The sequence below is a fragment of the Saccostrea echinata genome, unplaced genomic scaffold (assembly GCF_033153115.1).
Source record: "Saccostrea echinata isolate AGI-Se365-2 ecotype Australia unplaced genomic scaffold, CSIRO_AGI_Sech_v1 ptg000060l, whole genome shotgun sequence".
In the NCBI taxonomy this organism is placed as follows: Eukaryota; Metazoa; Mollusca; class Bivalvia; order Ostreida; family Ostreidae; genus Saccostrea; species Saccostrea echinata.
Window position 1 is genome coordinate 3,744,079 of NW_026889809.1, and position 16,956 is coordinate 3,761,034.

Sequence of the window (16,956 nt, forward strand, 5' to 3'; positions counted from 1 at the left end):
ATTGATCAAAATGGACAAAGTTCCGGAGTACTCAGGATCTCCGGAATAGATAAATTATACTGTACGGAAAGAACATATACATACCCCATTATTGAAGTGGAAGAGAAAACTTAATTAGTATATTGATTTCAACACAAAATTTTATACATCGTATTCTCATATAATTTATTTAAAATGTTTTTTGCTAAAGGTCGTTAAACATCCAGTTATATTAAGTGTTTAATCAGTTATTAAGTATTTCATAAAGAAAACCGATGAATATATTAGATAAAGCACTCAGTTTTCTTGTGTGTCGACATTAATTGATATTAAAGCTAGTCTGAGTTACATTTGCTATTTTCAAGAAAGCCTTGCTAGCTTACGTACATTTTAAAAGTGACTTCGGCCACGTTCTCTTGGAAGCTCCACAGGAAACTTCATTTTGTTCTCACAAGTCGTTATACAGCCCTCTGGCGCCCTCAGCAGTTGGTTTATATAGGAGTCCCCTTTTCCCCCATCTGTCGCTGATGGAACAGTTTCACGATCAGCCTCGCTATATAGAGGATTGGCCTGATTAAGACAAATATATCAGTGGTTGAGTCTTCTATATGCCACCTCTATTCTAGATCTCGTATGTAAAATTTCTGTAGACATTTCAGGAAGGGATTGGGAACACACGGCGTTTCTGTTAATATAAGAGAGGTGTGAAATAAGGCGTTCGTCGTTACCAATGTGGTCTCTATTAACTTACTGAAATCCGTCCCGGCTACACATTGGACACTGCAAAGACAGCTAGAATACTCCTATAACAGCATTGTGCATAAAATGTGGAAATAACGAACAGTAATCAAGCTCAAAAATCCATTTAAACATTACAAATCAGGAGCAGAGCAAACAGATTTTAAAGTTCGTACCAAAGTGCTTTAGAGACCCACGTATCCCTTATCTTCCTGTAGCTGAAAAATGAAATATGGCTGATATTCTTCATTTATTTTTAGATTGCATGTAATGCAAAATCACATTTAGAATTCCAAAAATTTAGTTATGAAAAGGAAAATACCAATATCTTTTTCTTCAATTTAATCCATTGAATCTGTGTCCTTCAGCTGGTAGTTATCCAAACTGCTTCAGTCAACTAAAATGGAACTCGTAGATTTACATACCTTGTCATTGGTCACCTGCAAAATTATTTTGTTTAAAACGGGGCAAGCTATTGACAAAAAAAGTTGATGAAACAAGGATAGTCTCGTTTTTAAAAGTCATCGTTTCGCAAGTTCTATATGGTTGATACAATGACTTTGTTAGCAAATACAACGAGTTGACTCAGGACCCCTGACCGACGTATATACGTCCCTGTCCTGACGTTTTGAGGATATTGCCTGCTACAAGTATATATTGGGCATTGATTTCACTTTCTGAACACACAAAATGAGGATGGGGGCCGGGCATATCCTTCAATTCTTACTGCAAATGTAAAAGGGGGGGGGGCATTGGTCCCACTGACCCTCTTGATAAATATTGCCTGGTCCCTTTGAAAATAATGACAACTCCCTGTTGCACTTAACAGCGATGACCGAAATTTACTGGCAATGTAATTTTCCTTACAGACTTTGAAAAATCCTGTCATATGTATTTTTTCCAAGTTGTATTCATGTATCCAGTCTGGCTCAGTGCATTTGGAAATAATTATAGGCCTATTATCCTGGCATCATTATTTGCTCGAATAATAAATTATTTTAAAATCATTAAAATCAATCTTTTATATATGTCTGCTCATTAATCTGACAGAGGAAGGGAAAACATAAAGGCAATGTTATGTGATTCTCGCAAAATTATAGTGCCATAGTAAAGTGTAAGGGCGATAACTGGTTGTAATATTCTATGCCACCGGAAGTTTACTGTTATGCATGTTTTTGTTTGATATTTGTCTTTAACTGCAATTGATATATATTGTTGGGCATTTCCAGACGAGGTATGCATTTATTTACAATCAAAGTTTTGCAGGTGAAAGAAAGAGAGTAAATATATTATCATATATTTGTAAAATTAGAAGTCCGGTTTACAGTAAAAGGCGCGGTAAAAATGTGTAAGCATGGTACGTAAAAAACGCAATTTAAACATTGTTGCTTCTGAATTTGTTGAGTTTTTGTGTTATGTTTTGCTAGGTTTAGTTTGCTTTACTAGAAAAACTTATTTTTCTTTTCCTAACGGCATCAATTTTTGTGCAATTTAACCGCGAGTTACCCACAATCCAACACGCCATTCAATATGGCTGCGTCCTGAACAGTATAGCGTGGGTATTTAACAAGTAACCTACAGGTGCATTTAAATAGTGTCATTTTTCAAAGTGTATTATCTTTTTACCAGTTAACTGTAAAGTAGGGTTTAAACTGCTGGAAAAAAGTCAATATTCTGTTTAAGATCAAGACTAATTCATCAAAAATCTACCTTGAGCATACAGTCAGGGGTGAGACTGAAATCCGTCTGTCTGTATGTGTATGAATACTGGAAATAAGCTCACAGTTGAGCAGAGTTATCCAGAATGAGTGAGTGTTTACAAATAAACAGTAACTTTTGGGCAAAATGCAACCTTGAACTGTAGTTGAACTGTAGTTTTACAATTAACATGGTTAATTATCCTAGAGTACCCATAAATCGTCCCCTTACGACATTCAACGTCATACTAACGGCGAGCGCGTGCAAATTGAAACACAAACTTCAGTGTGAGCTATAGAACGGAAATGCTGATTAAATGTTAAAATTCATTTTTTTAATATCACTCTTGACAAGATTTTTAGAGCTCTTCTACAAAATCAAACTTTTACACTTAAAATTGTCACCCATACCCTATTTTCGTCCTTCAGATATAAAAACGGACGCAAGCGATTGGTCCATTTGTTTTTCGTGATTTGTGATAAAAAAAAAAGGTGGAAAATCATTAAAATAAAAATTGTAAATAAAGTTCTTCTGTGCAAAAGGTATTTTTTTTAAAAATATTCTTATCAATTTAAGAACATTCAATTGCTTTAGCTATTACCGACTCCGTTTTTTTTTTTTTAAGAAATAAGAATGTGCTTTCAGATTTACATTGTCAACGATGTCATTACAATACATGCTCATCAAATTACCTGATATGCGAATTATACAATGTTACATGTATATTTCAGATTTTCCCAAATTCATTTGCCTTACTGGCAAAAACCGATAGATAAGAAAATCAATATATTCGAACAGTGCAAGTCTGACCGACACAATCTGGAAAAATCAGAAAATTTTAATTTAATGGTTGGGGTTACGACGTAGACTTGAAATTGATCACCTAATTATAATATGTAAAATATTCACGTTACAAGAAAAAAAAACTTTTTAACTACTGTGTAGTAGATGAGAAATTAATTAAAGATTGGCAGTAAAGATCTTGTTTTACTAGATTATCAATATGTCGTGAATTTCATACCCCAGTAAAGACGATCTCTGGATTAGTTATGCATCAATGCACATAGCACCTGTGAAACTGGTAAAAATTGTGACAAAAATACACCTTCTTTGGTCGACAAAATAAAACTACTGTTTAATAAAATAAATTTTTGGTATATAAAAATGAAATATTCTCTTCTTAATCACTTGACTACTTTTAGACTTTTTTGTGAAGGGGGGGGGGGGGGTATTGAACAGGACTGGCGACTGAGCAAGTGAGCTAGGTCAAAAGTAGATCTATTTAAACATTGTGATCATCATTGCTTGGGTATGTTGAAAGATTGATTTTTTTAAGGGTGGAGGTGGGGGGTTATATTAAATTCTTACGTACGATAAATATTGATTTTATTTATTTGTCATTTTAATAACATATTCCTGGAGGAAAAAAATCTCGATTATATACAACTCAGTTATAAAAAACAAAAACAAACAAACAAACAAAACACACACACACACACAAAACACACTCACACACACACACACACACACAAATGAAAGAAAAAAGAAAAACACCAGCATGATATAAAATGTTTAATTTTTGTAAGACCAACAGAAATTCTATTGTTGGAAGCATTCACAGTTATTAGTAAAAGTTTCTCATAAAATCTTTGATTTTTGGAGACTCTATAATTTGCAGTGATGACTTAGATTTTTTTCTGAAATAATTTGTAATACCGCATAGTACGTCAACCAAACACGGGTAACGTCAATTTCTAGGTGGAAAGTGTATAAGATCCTTATGATTGGGGAGCATTAAATTTTTGTTTTCAAATTCTTAAATTAAAAGCCCATGCACGTAATTCAATACATTGAGAGGTATAAAATAATAAAATGAAGGTAAATTTGATCTGGAAGTGATTTTGGGAACGTAACTGCCGTGTACACTTTCAATAAAAAATGGACCTAAGGAAAAACAGATAGTTTAAGGATTTTTATTTTTCTTTAATTTTACCACGAGTTTAAACTGCATATTCTAAAAAATAATTGCTAACACATTTGCATCATTGTGTTTACCAGTCATAACAATTAAAAGTGACGTCATCGATACATAGTTCGAAACGTGCGGGCTGCGTCAAGTTTGAGGACGATTTTAGGGTACGGACGAATTTAGGGTATACGACGATATATAGAATGGTAGATTATTCCAGCCTATTATAGTAGCTGGCACATTCTGAAAATCATCTTCGCAAGCCAGGGGTCCTGAGTCAACATGTTGCCGTTGGACCCCTGGCATATTTCATTCAATATTCGTGGGCTTGCTTCTCTCATTGAGAAGCACCAATCAAATTAAAGCTTTTATAATTAGTTAGATAAGGATTCAGTTGACACCTCAAATGCACGTGTTACAAGTTGTTTATCATAGAATGGCTTAATGTGATTGGTTGAGAGATAAGAAAAACAATCAAGATTTGTAATTTTCTGAAAGACGCCGCTACAGTCATCCCACAAATATTGAATGAAATATGCCAGGGGTCCAACGGCAACATGTTGACTCAGAACCCATGGCTTGCGAGGATGTCTGAAAATTGTAAATTTAAGTTTGTTCAACTCATGTCCCCTGGGATAAGGCCTGAGCTACAATGGGGGACTAAAGTTTTACATAGGAATATATATAGGAAGAAATCTTTTAAAATCTTTTTTTTTCAAGAACAGCAAAACCATGATTAGTCATGATTATTTATGTTAATATGGAAGCATCCTCAGCCTGGTAATGTACATTCAAGTTTGTTCAAATCATGACCCTCGGGAATAGGGTATGGCCACAATGGGGCATCAAAGTTTTACATAGGAGTAGGTTGGGGCCACATCATTAAAAATCTTCTCAAGAACAGCAAAGCCATGATTAGTCATATGAATATGGAACGTCCTCAGATGTGTAGATTCTAGGGCTGTGTGAATATATCGAATATTCAATACGTATCGATATTCAGGAATGTATCGTATCGAAAAAATAACTTCCAATACATATCGGACAGGCAGTTTTCCTTATAATTCTGTAAAAAAGTTGGGAATTTCAGTTACCAAAGATTATTTTTAACTGTTTTGAATTAAAACTGGTCAATAATGAAATAAACATCAAGGAGATAGCACATCTTAAATAACTATTACAAAATACATAGACAACTATATTTTAACATGTTATGTTAGACTCACCCAGTTTTTATCAAATTTTAGCTGCAATAATGTAGCCCTCTCCAATTTTTTTTAATCTGATATTTTCAGGAGAGGGCTACAATTCCACTGCATCTCCGTAATGGTGCAAATATATTTTTTAGATACGGGCGACTGCAGGCAAAATAAATTGTTTTTACATACAACTTACTTCCAATAAGACGGAATTTTTATTCACTATCAACATCATAGCCCTTTATACGCGAAAACCAAGTAAAATAAATCTGCGTCTTTACCAGCCGTTCTCTTCCGCAGCCATGACAGTTCTCGCGTGACGTACTGAGACTTGCGCTTGAATTTTAGAATCACTTGATAACGTAAATGTCGGTGTTGATAAATGATTGTGTTATAAGGTATCACTAAACTTCGATAAATAAAAGCATTCCATGTGGAATTTTTTTCATAAACAGTAATATTTATGCTTAAAATAAGGGAATTCCTAAAAGATCCGCTCCCCTTGATCCCGAATTCTCATTGGTTGTCCCAAAATAAAATCGATCAAGGTCAGTAAACATGGCGGATAAATTCAAGTTGTGATGTTGACATACATGAAAAATAACCGATATACGGATTATTTTGTATATTTTTGGATCAATTCATGTCTTGCATAACTACATTTTATGAGTTCAGGTAAGATATGTTAATAAAATACCCACTTACTGATAATTTGGGCCGAAATCTGTGCGGTAGTGAATCACTCCCGCACTTGCACCATTACGGAGATCCTAAGGAGTTGTAGCCCTCTCCCCCCCCCCCCAAAAAAAAAAAAATTGGAGAGGGCTACATTATTGCAGCTAATCAAATTTATGCAATCCATTAAATGTCATTTACAAGACATTTTTGAAAGACTTAATAAATAATCCAATATATCGCATATCCCTTTATAAAATATCATATCGTATCGTATTGAAATATAGGGATGCGCGATTTTATCGGTATACCGGTATATCGCGATTTTTTATTGCGTGATACGTATCGTGATACGGAGACTAAAATACCGGTATTTGGTACATAACTATAAATTCCGGAAATTATTCATTTATTTGTTCAAACTATTGAATGACAATTACAGGAAGTGTAAAAAATGTTGAAAACAGTTAAACAATGGTATAAAAACATGCTTTATATTAAATAAATGAAAATTTAAAAAGTAAAGTTATGTTTTTATAGCCATATTTTCAAGAAATATTACAGAAATTCATTTGAAATTGTAGTAAAAACTGCGTGTAAAAATATCACGATTTATCGTGATATTTTGGGGAAAAAAATCGTGATATATCACGATACGAAATTTTTGCCGATACCCATCCCTATTGAAATATTTTGCTCAATACACAGCCCTAGTAGATTCAAGTTTGTTCAATTCTTGACACTTGGGGGGGGGGGGGGGGAGGAGGGAGCATTGTGGCCTATGGACCTCTTATGGTTTAAGCTATTGTCGAGATATTTCTTTACACATATATATATCCTATAAAATAAAAGCTTTCACCTTCCATGTTGATCTTCTAATGCACATAGTCCTAAGTGACCTGGATGAAATAAAACTTGCATAAACACTCTTCTTTCAGCTCTAATTTCAAAACTCACTTATATCTGACAGGGGTAGAAGAATTCAGTTAAAAAATAAAAATATGATGATGGTAAGTCATATTGACAAAAATGATGAAAATACATAGTAAATGTGATGATTCAGAATGGTGGATTTCAGTCTCACCCCTGACAGGTAGAGATCACATGGGCTAGGCTCTTGCTGTTCTCTTTAGAGAAGTGGAGAAGCTTTTGCCTACATCAACATGATCAACTTCTCTTTGCAAGCCTTTATGTTTTGATTCTGGAAAATATGAATGTGGAACCGGTGACAATCTACACTTTAACAGACATTTTGATTCAAATATTATTTGAATCAAAATGTCTGTTAAAGTGTAGATATTATATGCCTTAATTTATGCATCAGACATTACTACTAAAACTTTCACATACTAGTAAATTATACATATTTGTCACAAGAAAATCAACACCCAATAGTTGTTAATCCATTTTCACAAGTTCTTCGTCTCAGCTTTGAAGTAATGTTTATTGCCTACTGCAGCTTAATATTTAGAAAAAAAAATGAAAATTCTAGGTCAGGTAATTTCGGGACATTCTACTTTTGATTAAACATTAAACATATATTTCTAAGTTCATATTTTTAATAAAATTTATTATTATACCCATGGCATGAAAAGCAGGGGATGTATAGTGATGGGGATGTCTGTCCGTTACACTTGAAGGTACCCATCTCTTATCCCAGACTCCTCCTATACCACTGAATAAAATTTTATGAGACTTTCACAGAATCTTTATTACACAGTGCTGTTGTGTACTTCCTATGAGATCAGACAGATATTTAAGGTTTTCACTATGCCATTCTTTCTATGATATTGAGAGCACCCATCTCTTATCTGCAACTATTCCTATGTCACTGAATAAAATTTAATGAGACTTTGACAGAATCTTTTTTACATAGTGCAATTGTGCACCTATTTTACATTTTGATAAGACAGATTTTGGGGTTTCCCAAAAGCAAAACATAGACTTCGCCATTATACTCGATAAAGGGAAACCCATTTTGTTAATGCAATTTCTCCTAAACCCCAGATTAAATTTCAATGGAAATTTTACAGAATCTTATTTACATAATGTCAAAAATGCACTTTTCAAGAAATGCAGTTTTTGGGATGGGGGGGGGGGGGGGTATCATTTTGTGAGCTCAGTGCTCACAGTACCTCTAGTTTAAATCTAGGATGGAGGACTTATAAAATTGATTAAAATGAGTAAGTGTTGATTTTCATGTGACTGTTGTATGCATTTATAAATGATAAAGTTCTTCCAGAATCAAAACATGAAAGCTTGCAAAGAGAAGTGGATGTAGGTGAAAGCCTGTCCACTTCTTTAAAGAGAATAGGGGCTTGCTCCTGATGTGTTATAAAATTTTTAAAAAATTGTATACTAAATACTGAAAACAATTCAAGGGAGGATGCCATCTTGGACTCCTTCTTGCTTTAAACTCTGCTTTCACCTTTTTCCCCATATACAGTACCCTAATGTACTATTCTACTGGTGACCGGTAAGGCCCTTGGGCCTCTTGTTCTTTCAGTCCTCGACATTGGTCCTAAAGAGACTTAAATATTCCAAACATATTGAATAATATGCAAAAAGATTTTAATTGAATTTCTATATTCATTATTGTAAATATATATATATATACTTTATATTAAGCAGATTTAATTAAATAAATGCTTTTTTGATTAAACAGATTTCTGTATATCCTATTTTCATTTCTGTATACAGGTATATTTCCGCCCCTGTTTTTTTTTCACCCCTTTCACCCTACTCACAAGTGGGCGAGTTTAAAACAGGGCAAATTCAAAGAACACAGTTTAATTTCTTAAACAGAACTATGACGGGGCAAAATTGTAAATGTGAAAGGGCGAATATAACATGGGTCGAAAATAACCTTTTATACAGTACTTCATTTCATCTATAGTAAATAATTGGTAGAAGAACAAAAAATCGACTGCAAATAGTGATAAAGAGAAAACTTATTGAATAAAACTCTCTTGATTGTAGATTGTTTATTAGTGTGAAACCATGGCATCTGGTTATGAAGATCATGCTTCCAAACGTATGCGGATGGACAAATCGAGTGAGGACCCGATCAAACCGTCACCTTCACCAGTTGTCCATGTGAGAGGTCTCTATGACAACATTATGGAGAGGGATTTGACCAGAGCTGTGCAGCAGTTTGGAACAGTCAACTATGTTGTGCTCATGCCAAAGAAACATCAAGCTTTGATTGAATTTGAAGAAATTAAAGGTGCCACAGACTGCGTGAATTTCTCAAATGAAAGCCAGATATTTGTTGCTGGGCAGCCGGCTTATTTTAACTATTCTACCAGCCAGCGCATCCAAAGACCAGGTCCTAAAGATGATAACAAACCAACAAATCACATTTTGTTGGTTACGGTCTTAAATCCACAGTACCCAGTCACCGTGGACATCATGCACACCATATGCAGTCCCTATGGCCAAGTAGTGCGTATTGTCATCTTTAGGAAGAGTGGTTTGCAGTGCATGGTAGAATTTGATAATGTAGATTCAGCTAAACGAGCTAAGCAAGCTTTAAATGGTGCCGATATCTACTCTGACTGTAATACCCTTAAGATAGAGTATGCCAAAACAGATAAACTAAATGTTTTTAAAAATGATCAGAACAGCTGGGATTACACTAACCCAAACTTGAACAGTGAGGCAGCACCAGCCAGAAACATGCCCCTTCTACCAGAGCCTGGAGGTGGAAATGCTCCCTACAATAGGAGACCAGGGCCTGGGGGTCAGGGCGGATTCGGTGGGTATGGAAGAGACGGAGCTCCAAATCAAGGTTACCAGGGCTACCAAGGAGGGGGCTTTGGCGGGGGGATGTATGACCAAGGTGATGGTTTCAATCAGGGATATGGAGGAATGCCACAGAGGCAGGGAGGATATGGACAGGAAGGATTTGGGAGGAAACCTGGACCACCCCCACCAATGCATGATGAGAGTGGTTATGGAAGACCAATGCCCCCACATGGATATCAAGACCAGGGTGGACCACCTCCCGGGGCCATGATACAGGGAGCAGTACTCATGGTGTATGGTTTGAATCCAGAGTATGTTAACTGTGACAGATTATTTAATATTTTCTGTCTGTATGGAAATGTTGCAAGAGTGAAGTTTCTTAAGAGCAAGGAAGGGTCTGCTATGGTGCAGATGGGAGACTCCCTTGCTGTGGAACGAAGCATACAGAATCTCAGTCACATCACATTGTTTGGAAATAAGTTGTCACTTGCAGTTTCTAAACAGGCATTTTTACAAGATGTTCCAAATCCTTACGAGTTACCTGATGGTACTCCATCTTTTAAAGACTTTATGGGCAGCAGAAACAATCGATACGCAAATCCTGAACAAGCTAGCAAAAACAGAATCATGGCACCAACAAAAGTTCTACATTACTTTAATGTTCCTCCAGAATTATCAGAGAAAGTTTTGGAGGAAGTATTCACTAATATGGGAGCAGAGTGTCCAGAGAAAATTAAACAATTTCCCAACACTAGTGCCCGAAGTTCATCAGGATTAGTCCAATTCAAAGATGTAGAAGAAGCAGTAAATGCTCTAGCATTAGCAAATCATGCATCGATACCAAACCCATCGGGTAAAAGTCCTTATGTAATGAAGCTCTGTTTTTCAGGCAGCCCTATTGGTGGTCGATAAACCAAAGTAGGAAAACACTCGTCATAATACAAGATAGGCTACATTTGTAGTTGTATAAATGTGTACGACTTTGGAAATGGACATTAGACTAGTCTGCATAATCAAAACACATTTTGGGCATGTATTCTTGAGAATAACTGAAATAATGAAATTTAAGTTTAAAAAGGTTGAGATCTATTGAATACTTGACTGGGCATACATGATCATTTTTTAAGATTGTATAGAAAAAGGAGGGTAATTTATATGCATCGCTATGTTTTATAAATGTTTTTTCGGAACAGTATGTGAAAGTCAAAAAGATTTTATAAAAATACAATATGTATAAAATTTGAAATTATGAAGGACTTTGACATTTAATGTTGCTTTTCTCCCCTCCAAAAATTTGATTTTTTAATTAAGTTTTACATGTTATTTTATATGAAAGAAATTGGAATAAAATTTGTAATTGTGTGATGTTTTTTTTTTTTTTTTTTTTTTCTTCAGAAATCTTTTATAAACTTTAAGCCCTGCCAGTACCAAGTTTGTATGATGATGCATATTACAAGACTTGCTTCCGCACTGACTTACCATGCATTTTTAGCTCCATTGAATCACTCAGGTGACCCACCGGTATCTGACAGTTGTTTTTTGTTTGTAGACTTGTGTACATTGGAATGGCTGAACTGATTTTAACTGATTTTGGTACATGTATACTGTTACAGCATCTGGGTAAAGGGGAACAAAAACTGTGAATTTCATAGCATCTGCCCTGGCGAGGTCAGAGGATTGTGGGTTTTATATCGATATTTTAGTCTTTGACCATAACGCTACAGATTTGGTAATGCAAATATTGTGCAATTTACTGTGCAAGATTTTCTGGGCACTGTTGGGGAGAATTTCTCCCTTTTTCCAGCATTGGTCAATCAAGTACCTTTCACTCCCTAATTCTAGAGATATTTTTTAACCAACCTGTATATTTTAACCACCTAACCCTTTATAGTTATCTCTACAGACCAATAAACTCGCTTGTTTTGAATTTTCTGCCATCCGACAAAAAGTCAAAACAAGCGAGTTAAGTGGTCTGTAGAGACAACTATGAAGGGTTAGGAGGTTGATAAAATATACAGGTTAGTTTAAAAATATGTCTAGAATTAGAGAGTGAAAAGTAGTTGATTGACCAATGCTGGAAAGTGGAGAAATTCTCCCCAAACATGCACAGAAAATCTCGCGCCGTAAATTGCACTATATCTGCATTACGGGATCTGTAGCGTTATAGTCAAAGACTAAAATAGAAAACCATAACACTACAGTTCTGCAGCTAATAAGCACTGAGCCCTCTACCAAAAAACTGAAATTGTAAAATTCCAGCAATTGAAAGTAAAGCATTCAGGCCTTAGGGATGGGGCTAAGTTGGTCATACATATTGAGAGTATATAACATTATTGACAATCTCGAGAACATCTAGTAGAATTTTTTTACATGATTATAATAAACACTTAGCCATCTACCAAAAATATCATGGACCTCTGGTCCATTGTGCAGGTCTCAGGTTGTGGTTAAGTTGGTCCTATATTGAATTTATCACACAATGTGCCTAATCATCTTTACTCCTAAACTTTAAGGAGACAAGTGCATGACTATATGTATGATAATGATTTTTAGAGTCCTCACCCAACTAAAATTTTGCTCGCATGAGTCAAGACTCCTAGTTCCATGTGGGTCCAAAGAGAGAAACTCATGATGCTCAGGTAATCGGTGAGGCTCATGCATGCATTGCATGGACCTCTTCTCATTTGAGCAACCAATTTAAAGTTTTTAGAGCAGATCCATTCACGGGCAACTATGAGTGCCACCTGCTCATGTTGGTTTGCACGGTCATTGGTAGACCAAGTGTTGTCTGATCAAAATCTTCAGAACCTTTTATCCGATTGACATCATTGTACACTGCTTCCCCCTTAGGAATAGATGACCCCTATTGATTTTGAGGTCATAAGATTGAAGGTCAAAATACTCGAGACATAGGAAGAGATCATCCACTCTATATCTTCAGAATCTTTTGCTTAATTGACATCAAACTTGACACTTCGTTTTACTTTAAGGAGTAGATGACACCCATTGATTAAGAGGTCATTAGGTCAAAGATCAGTTTCAAACTGGGCATGGGAAGATTTTGACTACTCAATATCTTGAGAACCCTTTGCCTGACAGACATTAATCTTGGTACACTGGTTTCCCCCTAAGTAGTAGTCTGTGGATCCTTTGAATTTTGAGGTCACAAGGTCAAAGTTCAAGGGTCAACCTGGACATAGGAAGATATTGAACAGTCAGTACCTTACCCTTTGCTTGACCAGTGTTTGAGACTCACTGAAAATTGGCTAGACATGCTGACTGGTAGTAAGTCAGCTCTGCCAAAGATTTACCATGAAAATGATGTTTTTCTTAAAATCTAAAGTTATTTTTAATGATTATGTGACTAGGAACCAGTAACCATAACTTTGATGTTACACATCGCTACTAGTAGTGTGACTAGTCATTTGAGATAGATTTATCAACCTAAATTGGCAGAAATTTTAACAAATCCAATGGATGTCCATACAAGCATACAACAGCCTGACACACTTCAAAATTGATACACTGGTTCCCCTAAGGAGTAGATGACACCAACTGATTTTGAGGTCACACTTATCAAGAAATAGGAAGATATTTTCCACTCGGTATATTAAGAACCCTTTTGTTGTCTGAATCAAACTATGCACAGTGGTTCCCCTTAATGTAGATGACCCTAATGAATTTGAGGTCACAGGTCAATTTCTTAAGAAGTAGATACCCTTAATCATGACCCCTTATGATATTGTGGCCTGATGGAGCAAACTTCAAATTATCTTTACCTTTGATTCATAGATAACCCTTTTTTCAGTATCATTACAGACATTCTAAAGTTGATCCTTTTTAATACAAGTATAGTCACATGGGAGGCATTTTTTGAACATTTTTTTCTTTTTCATCAAAATACAGTTGACCTTGGGTATCTTAAACACTAACTTTATACATTTTATAATGAATCTGGTGGTTTTTCACTCATCTAGGTTCATTAATGAATCAGTTCAACTACACTTACACCCATTTGAGGCTATGTATAACCATTTTATATTGACATAACCTTCAGCTGACCTACTATACTGACCAACAAATCATTTACTCATCATGGAGGGTGTGTATATTCATTTATTGACATAATCTGCATCTGACCTAAAAATCACATACACATTACAGAGTGTTTGTATTGTACTATTTATTGAGATACATGTTCCAGGGGATAAAGAAACACTTAAAAATACATGAACATCATCATATACCTGTAGTTTAACAAATGAACACATATTCAGTAGACCATTAAAAAATTGTCTCTATGACATGATGGATGAAATAATCACAATGTACATTTCCCAGAAGTCCACATCTGACACTGGAGTTACCTCCCCCTAAATCCCCCTCGACCCCTTCCTCCTCCCCCACGACCTCTGAACCCTCCCCCTCCACCGCGACCCCGGAAACCACCACCACCTCCTCGCCCACCTGTAAAAATAGATATAAAAACAAGTTAATTTTCATTTCAATATATTACAGGATGGAATTCCAAAAGTATGCACACAAACAATTATCGATATATAAATGTATAATTTGCATATCAAGCTTGTGACACTCCTCTGGTCACAGGCTACCTTAGTATGAGCTATTGAAGTTTCTCTGTTTCAAAGTTATCTGACAAAAATTAGTAAGTTAACCAAACTACATGTGCTTGACAGTTCAGGAGTCATTAAAGATTTTTAAAATAGTCCTCACCTCCTCGTCCTCTGCCCCCACCACGCCCCCCTCCTCCTCTTCCTCCCCCTCTACCTCGCCCTCCTCCTGACCCCGGGGGCTTAGGAAGGAATCTCTGTAGTGGTAACAACTTGTAGGGATCTATAAATAACTGTCAATGAATATATAAATTAGAATTAAACGCTTATAATCTAAATCTACAGAAAAAGCTACTTTACAATGGTTAGAGTTATCTTTTTTTTTTTAATAAAACGTCACTACTACTTAAAATCTGCATACTGTAAACCCCCCCCCTCCCCAAATCATTTAAGCTTAATGATAAAAACTCCTCAGAAGTTATTATTCAGTCTTTTTATACTGATTCAGACAATACTGGAACTTTCTGGCTGTGCAAAAATGTCAATTATTTACCTATACATGTAATAGGAGTACTTTACCTACATGTAATACATGTAGTACTTTACCTACAAATAATAGGAGTACTTTACCTACAAATAATAGGAGTACTTTACCTACATATAATAGGAGTACTTTACCTACATGTAATAGTACTTTACCTACATATAATAGGAGTACTTTACCTACATATAATAGGAGTACTTTACCTACATGTGTTAGGAGTACTTACCTTTGTGCTCTTGGAAAAAGATTTTGCTTTCATATTTTCTGATAATTTTACAGAGAAGTACTGCAAAAAGGTTAAGGGAAAAGTCACGGAAAGAAAAATATAACAGAATTATTATCTATTGCCAGAAACATACATCACTATAAATCCAAAACAATAAACTTTAATTCATACTTGAAACAGAAATCTCAAAAAAGGATACAAAATTTCTGATAGAACCAAAGATCTCATCCACTTTACCAATTTGTTGTTTGTTTTCTAGAAAAATAGGAGCATTGAAATGTGGAACATCCTCTATAGTGCTGATACAGACCAGATCATCTTCACAAGGGTGGACATACTCCCCAAGCTCTGAAAATCAGTGTTCATACATCATGTGTATCATGTAAGATTACTGGAGATGATATCTGAATATCTACTTTCTCTTTTTTTAAGATATCATAAAGTCAAATTTAATCATTTTCTAGGCTGTGTATATGAATAGGTATTCATATTTTAACAGCTAGGTTCTGAGCAAATTATGAGATCCATTTTTGAATAATATTGACTAAAATTAGCTGAAGTTTAAAGTTATAGGAAACTTATAGGTAGACATGTAGACTGTAAAAGGAATTCTACTCTCTGTTTTTACCATGTTAATTACCTTTAACTGTTTCTGGAGGGCCTTGGTCATATTTGTTTCCAAATCCTCCTCTCCCCCCACCTCTTCCTCCTACAAGTATTGTTATTGTATTATTCACAAGGCCAAAGATGGTGATCATGTTTTTATATTCATAATACAGAGGTTAAGCATTTGACTGTGTGCGTATACATGTATGTGTTAACCTAGAAGTGTTTTTACAAGTACGCATAACTAACATCGTGTTCTGTTTAAAAAACTGTATGTGTACTGTTACGTGTAAAACGTCATTTCGATCAGTCACTTTACAATCCATTTTTATCAAATAATCTATGACTTTGATTGAAAAAAGATACATAGATGTATGTAATAAACTCTCAACATAACAACGAACACCACCTGAAAAATATATATTCTATGATTTGAGTTTAAGAAGCTACACGTTCTTACCTCTGTGTACTTATAAATCTACAGGTTGTGTAAAACTTGTAGAATTACAAGGTATGCAAAACTGATGAAGTAAATCGCAGTAAATAAGGGGATTTCCCTAGCTACACGTACGCGTACACATACACGGTCATCTGCTTAACCTCTCTATTATTCTAAGATAACATACATATTCTGAAAAGTTCCAGATCTAAAACTCTTAGTATTAAAACAAGATAAACTGCTAACTACCTGTAACTATAACTATGCTACTAGCTGATATGAAATTTATATGTCAAAAAGGCTACTAACCTCCACCGCCCCGGAATCCTCCTCCTCTTCCTCCTCCCCTAAAACCCCCGCCTCCTCTTCCACCCCCTCCATAATTACTCTTGAATCCTCCTCTGGACATTCTTCACACTAAAAGGTAAATTATACTGAATACATTAGTATTTCAACATGCCATTATTATGAAGAAGCAGTAATCACACAAAAACAACAACAACAACAAAATAATTGTCCATGTGCAAGTATAAATCAATTCAGAAATCAGAGGACATTCTAAGAT

The 16,956-nt window shown here is 35.3% G+C and overlaps 2 protein-coding genes across 2 annotated transcripts; one reads left to right on the plus strand and one right to left on the minus strand.

Moving 5' to 3' along the window:
- The first annotated feature begins 1,865 nt into the window (after positions 1–1,865).
- LOC133174844 (heterogeneous nuclear ribonucleoprotein L-like) lies at positions 1,866–11,367 on the plus strand. The gene is made up of 2 exons (XM_061309944.1): positions 1,866–1,951; positions 9,238–11,367. The coding sequence occupies exon 2, from the start codon at positions 9,259–9,261 to the stop codon at positions 10,915–10,917; it is 1,659 nt and encodes a 552-aa protein (XP_061165928.1). The 5' UTR covers positions 1,866–1,951; positions 9,238–9,258; the 3' UTR covers positions 10,918–11,367.
- Positions 11,368–14,117: 2,750 nt separating this feature from the next.
- Positions 14,118–16,808, minus strand: LOC133174951 (H/ACA ribonucleoprotein complex subunit 1-like). Its single transcript, XM_061310043.1, has 7 exons — positions 16,701–16,808; positions 15,987–16,052; positions 15,546–15,694; positions 15,347–15,406; positions 14,740–14,869; positions 14,373–14,472; positions 14,118–14,145 (listed from the first exon to the last, which is right to left on the minus strand). The coding sequence occupies exons 1-7, from the start codon at positions 16,798–16,800 to the stop codon at positions 14,118–14,120; spliced, it is 633 nt and encodes a 210-aa protein (XP_061166027.1). The 5' UTR covers positions 16,801–16,808.
- Between the last annotated feature and the right edge of the window lie 148 nt (positions 16,809–16,956).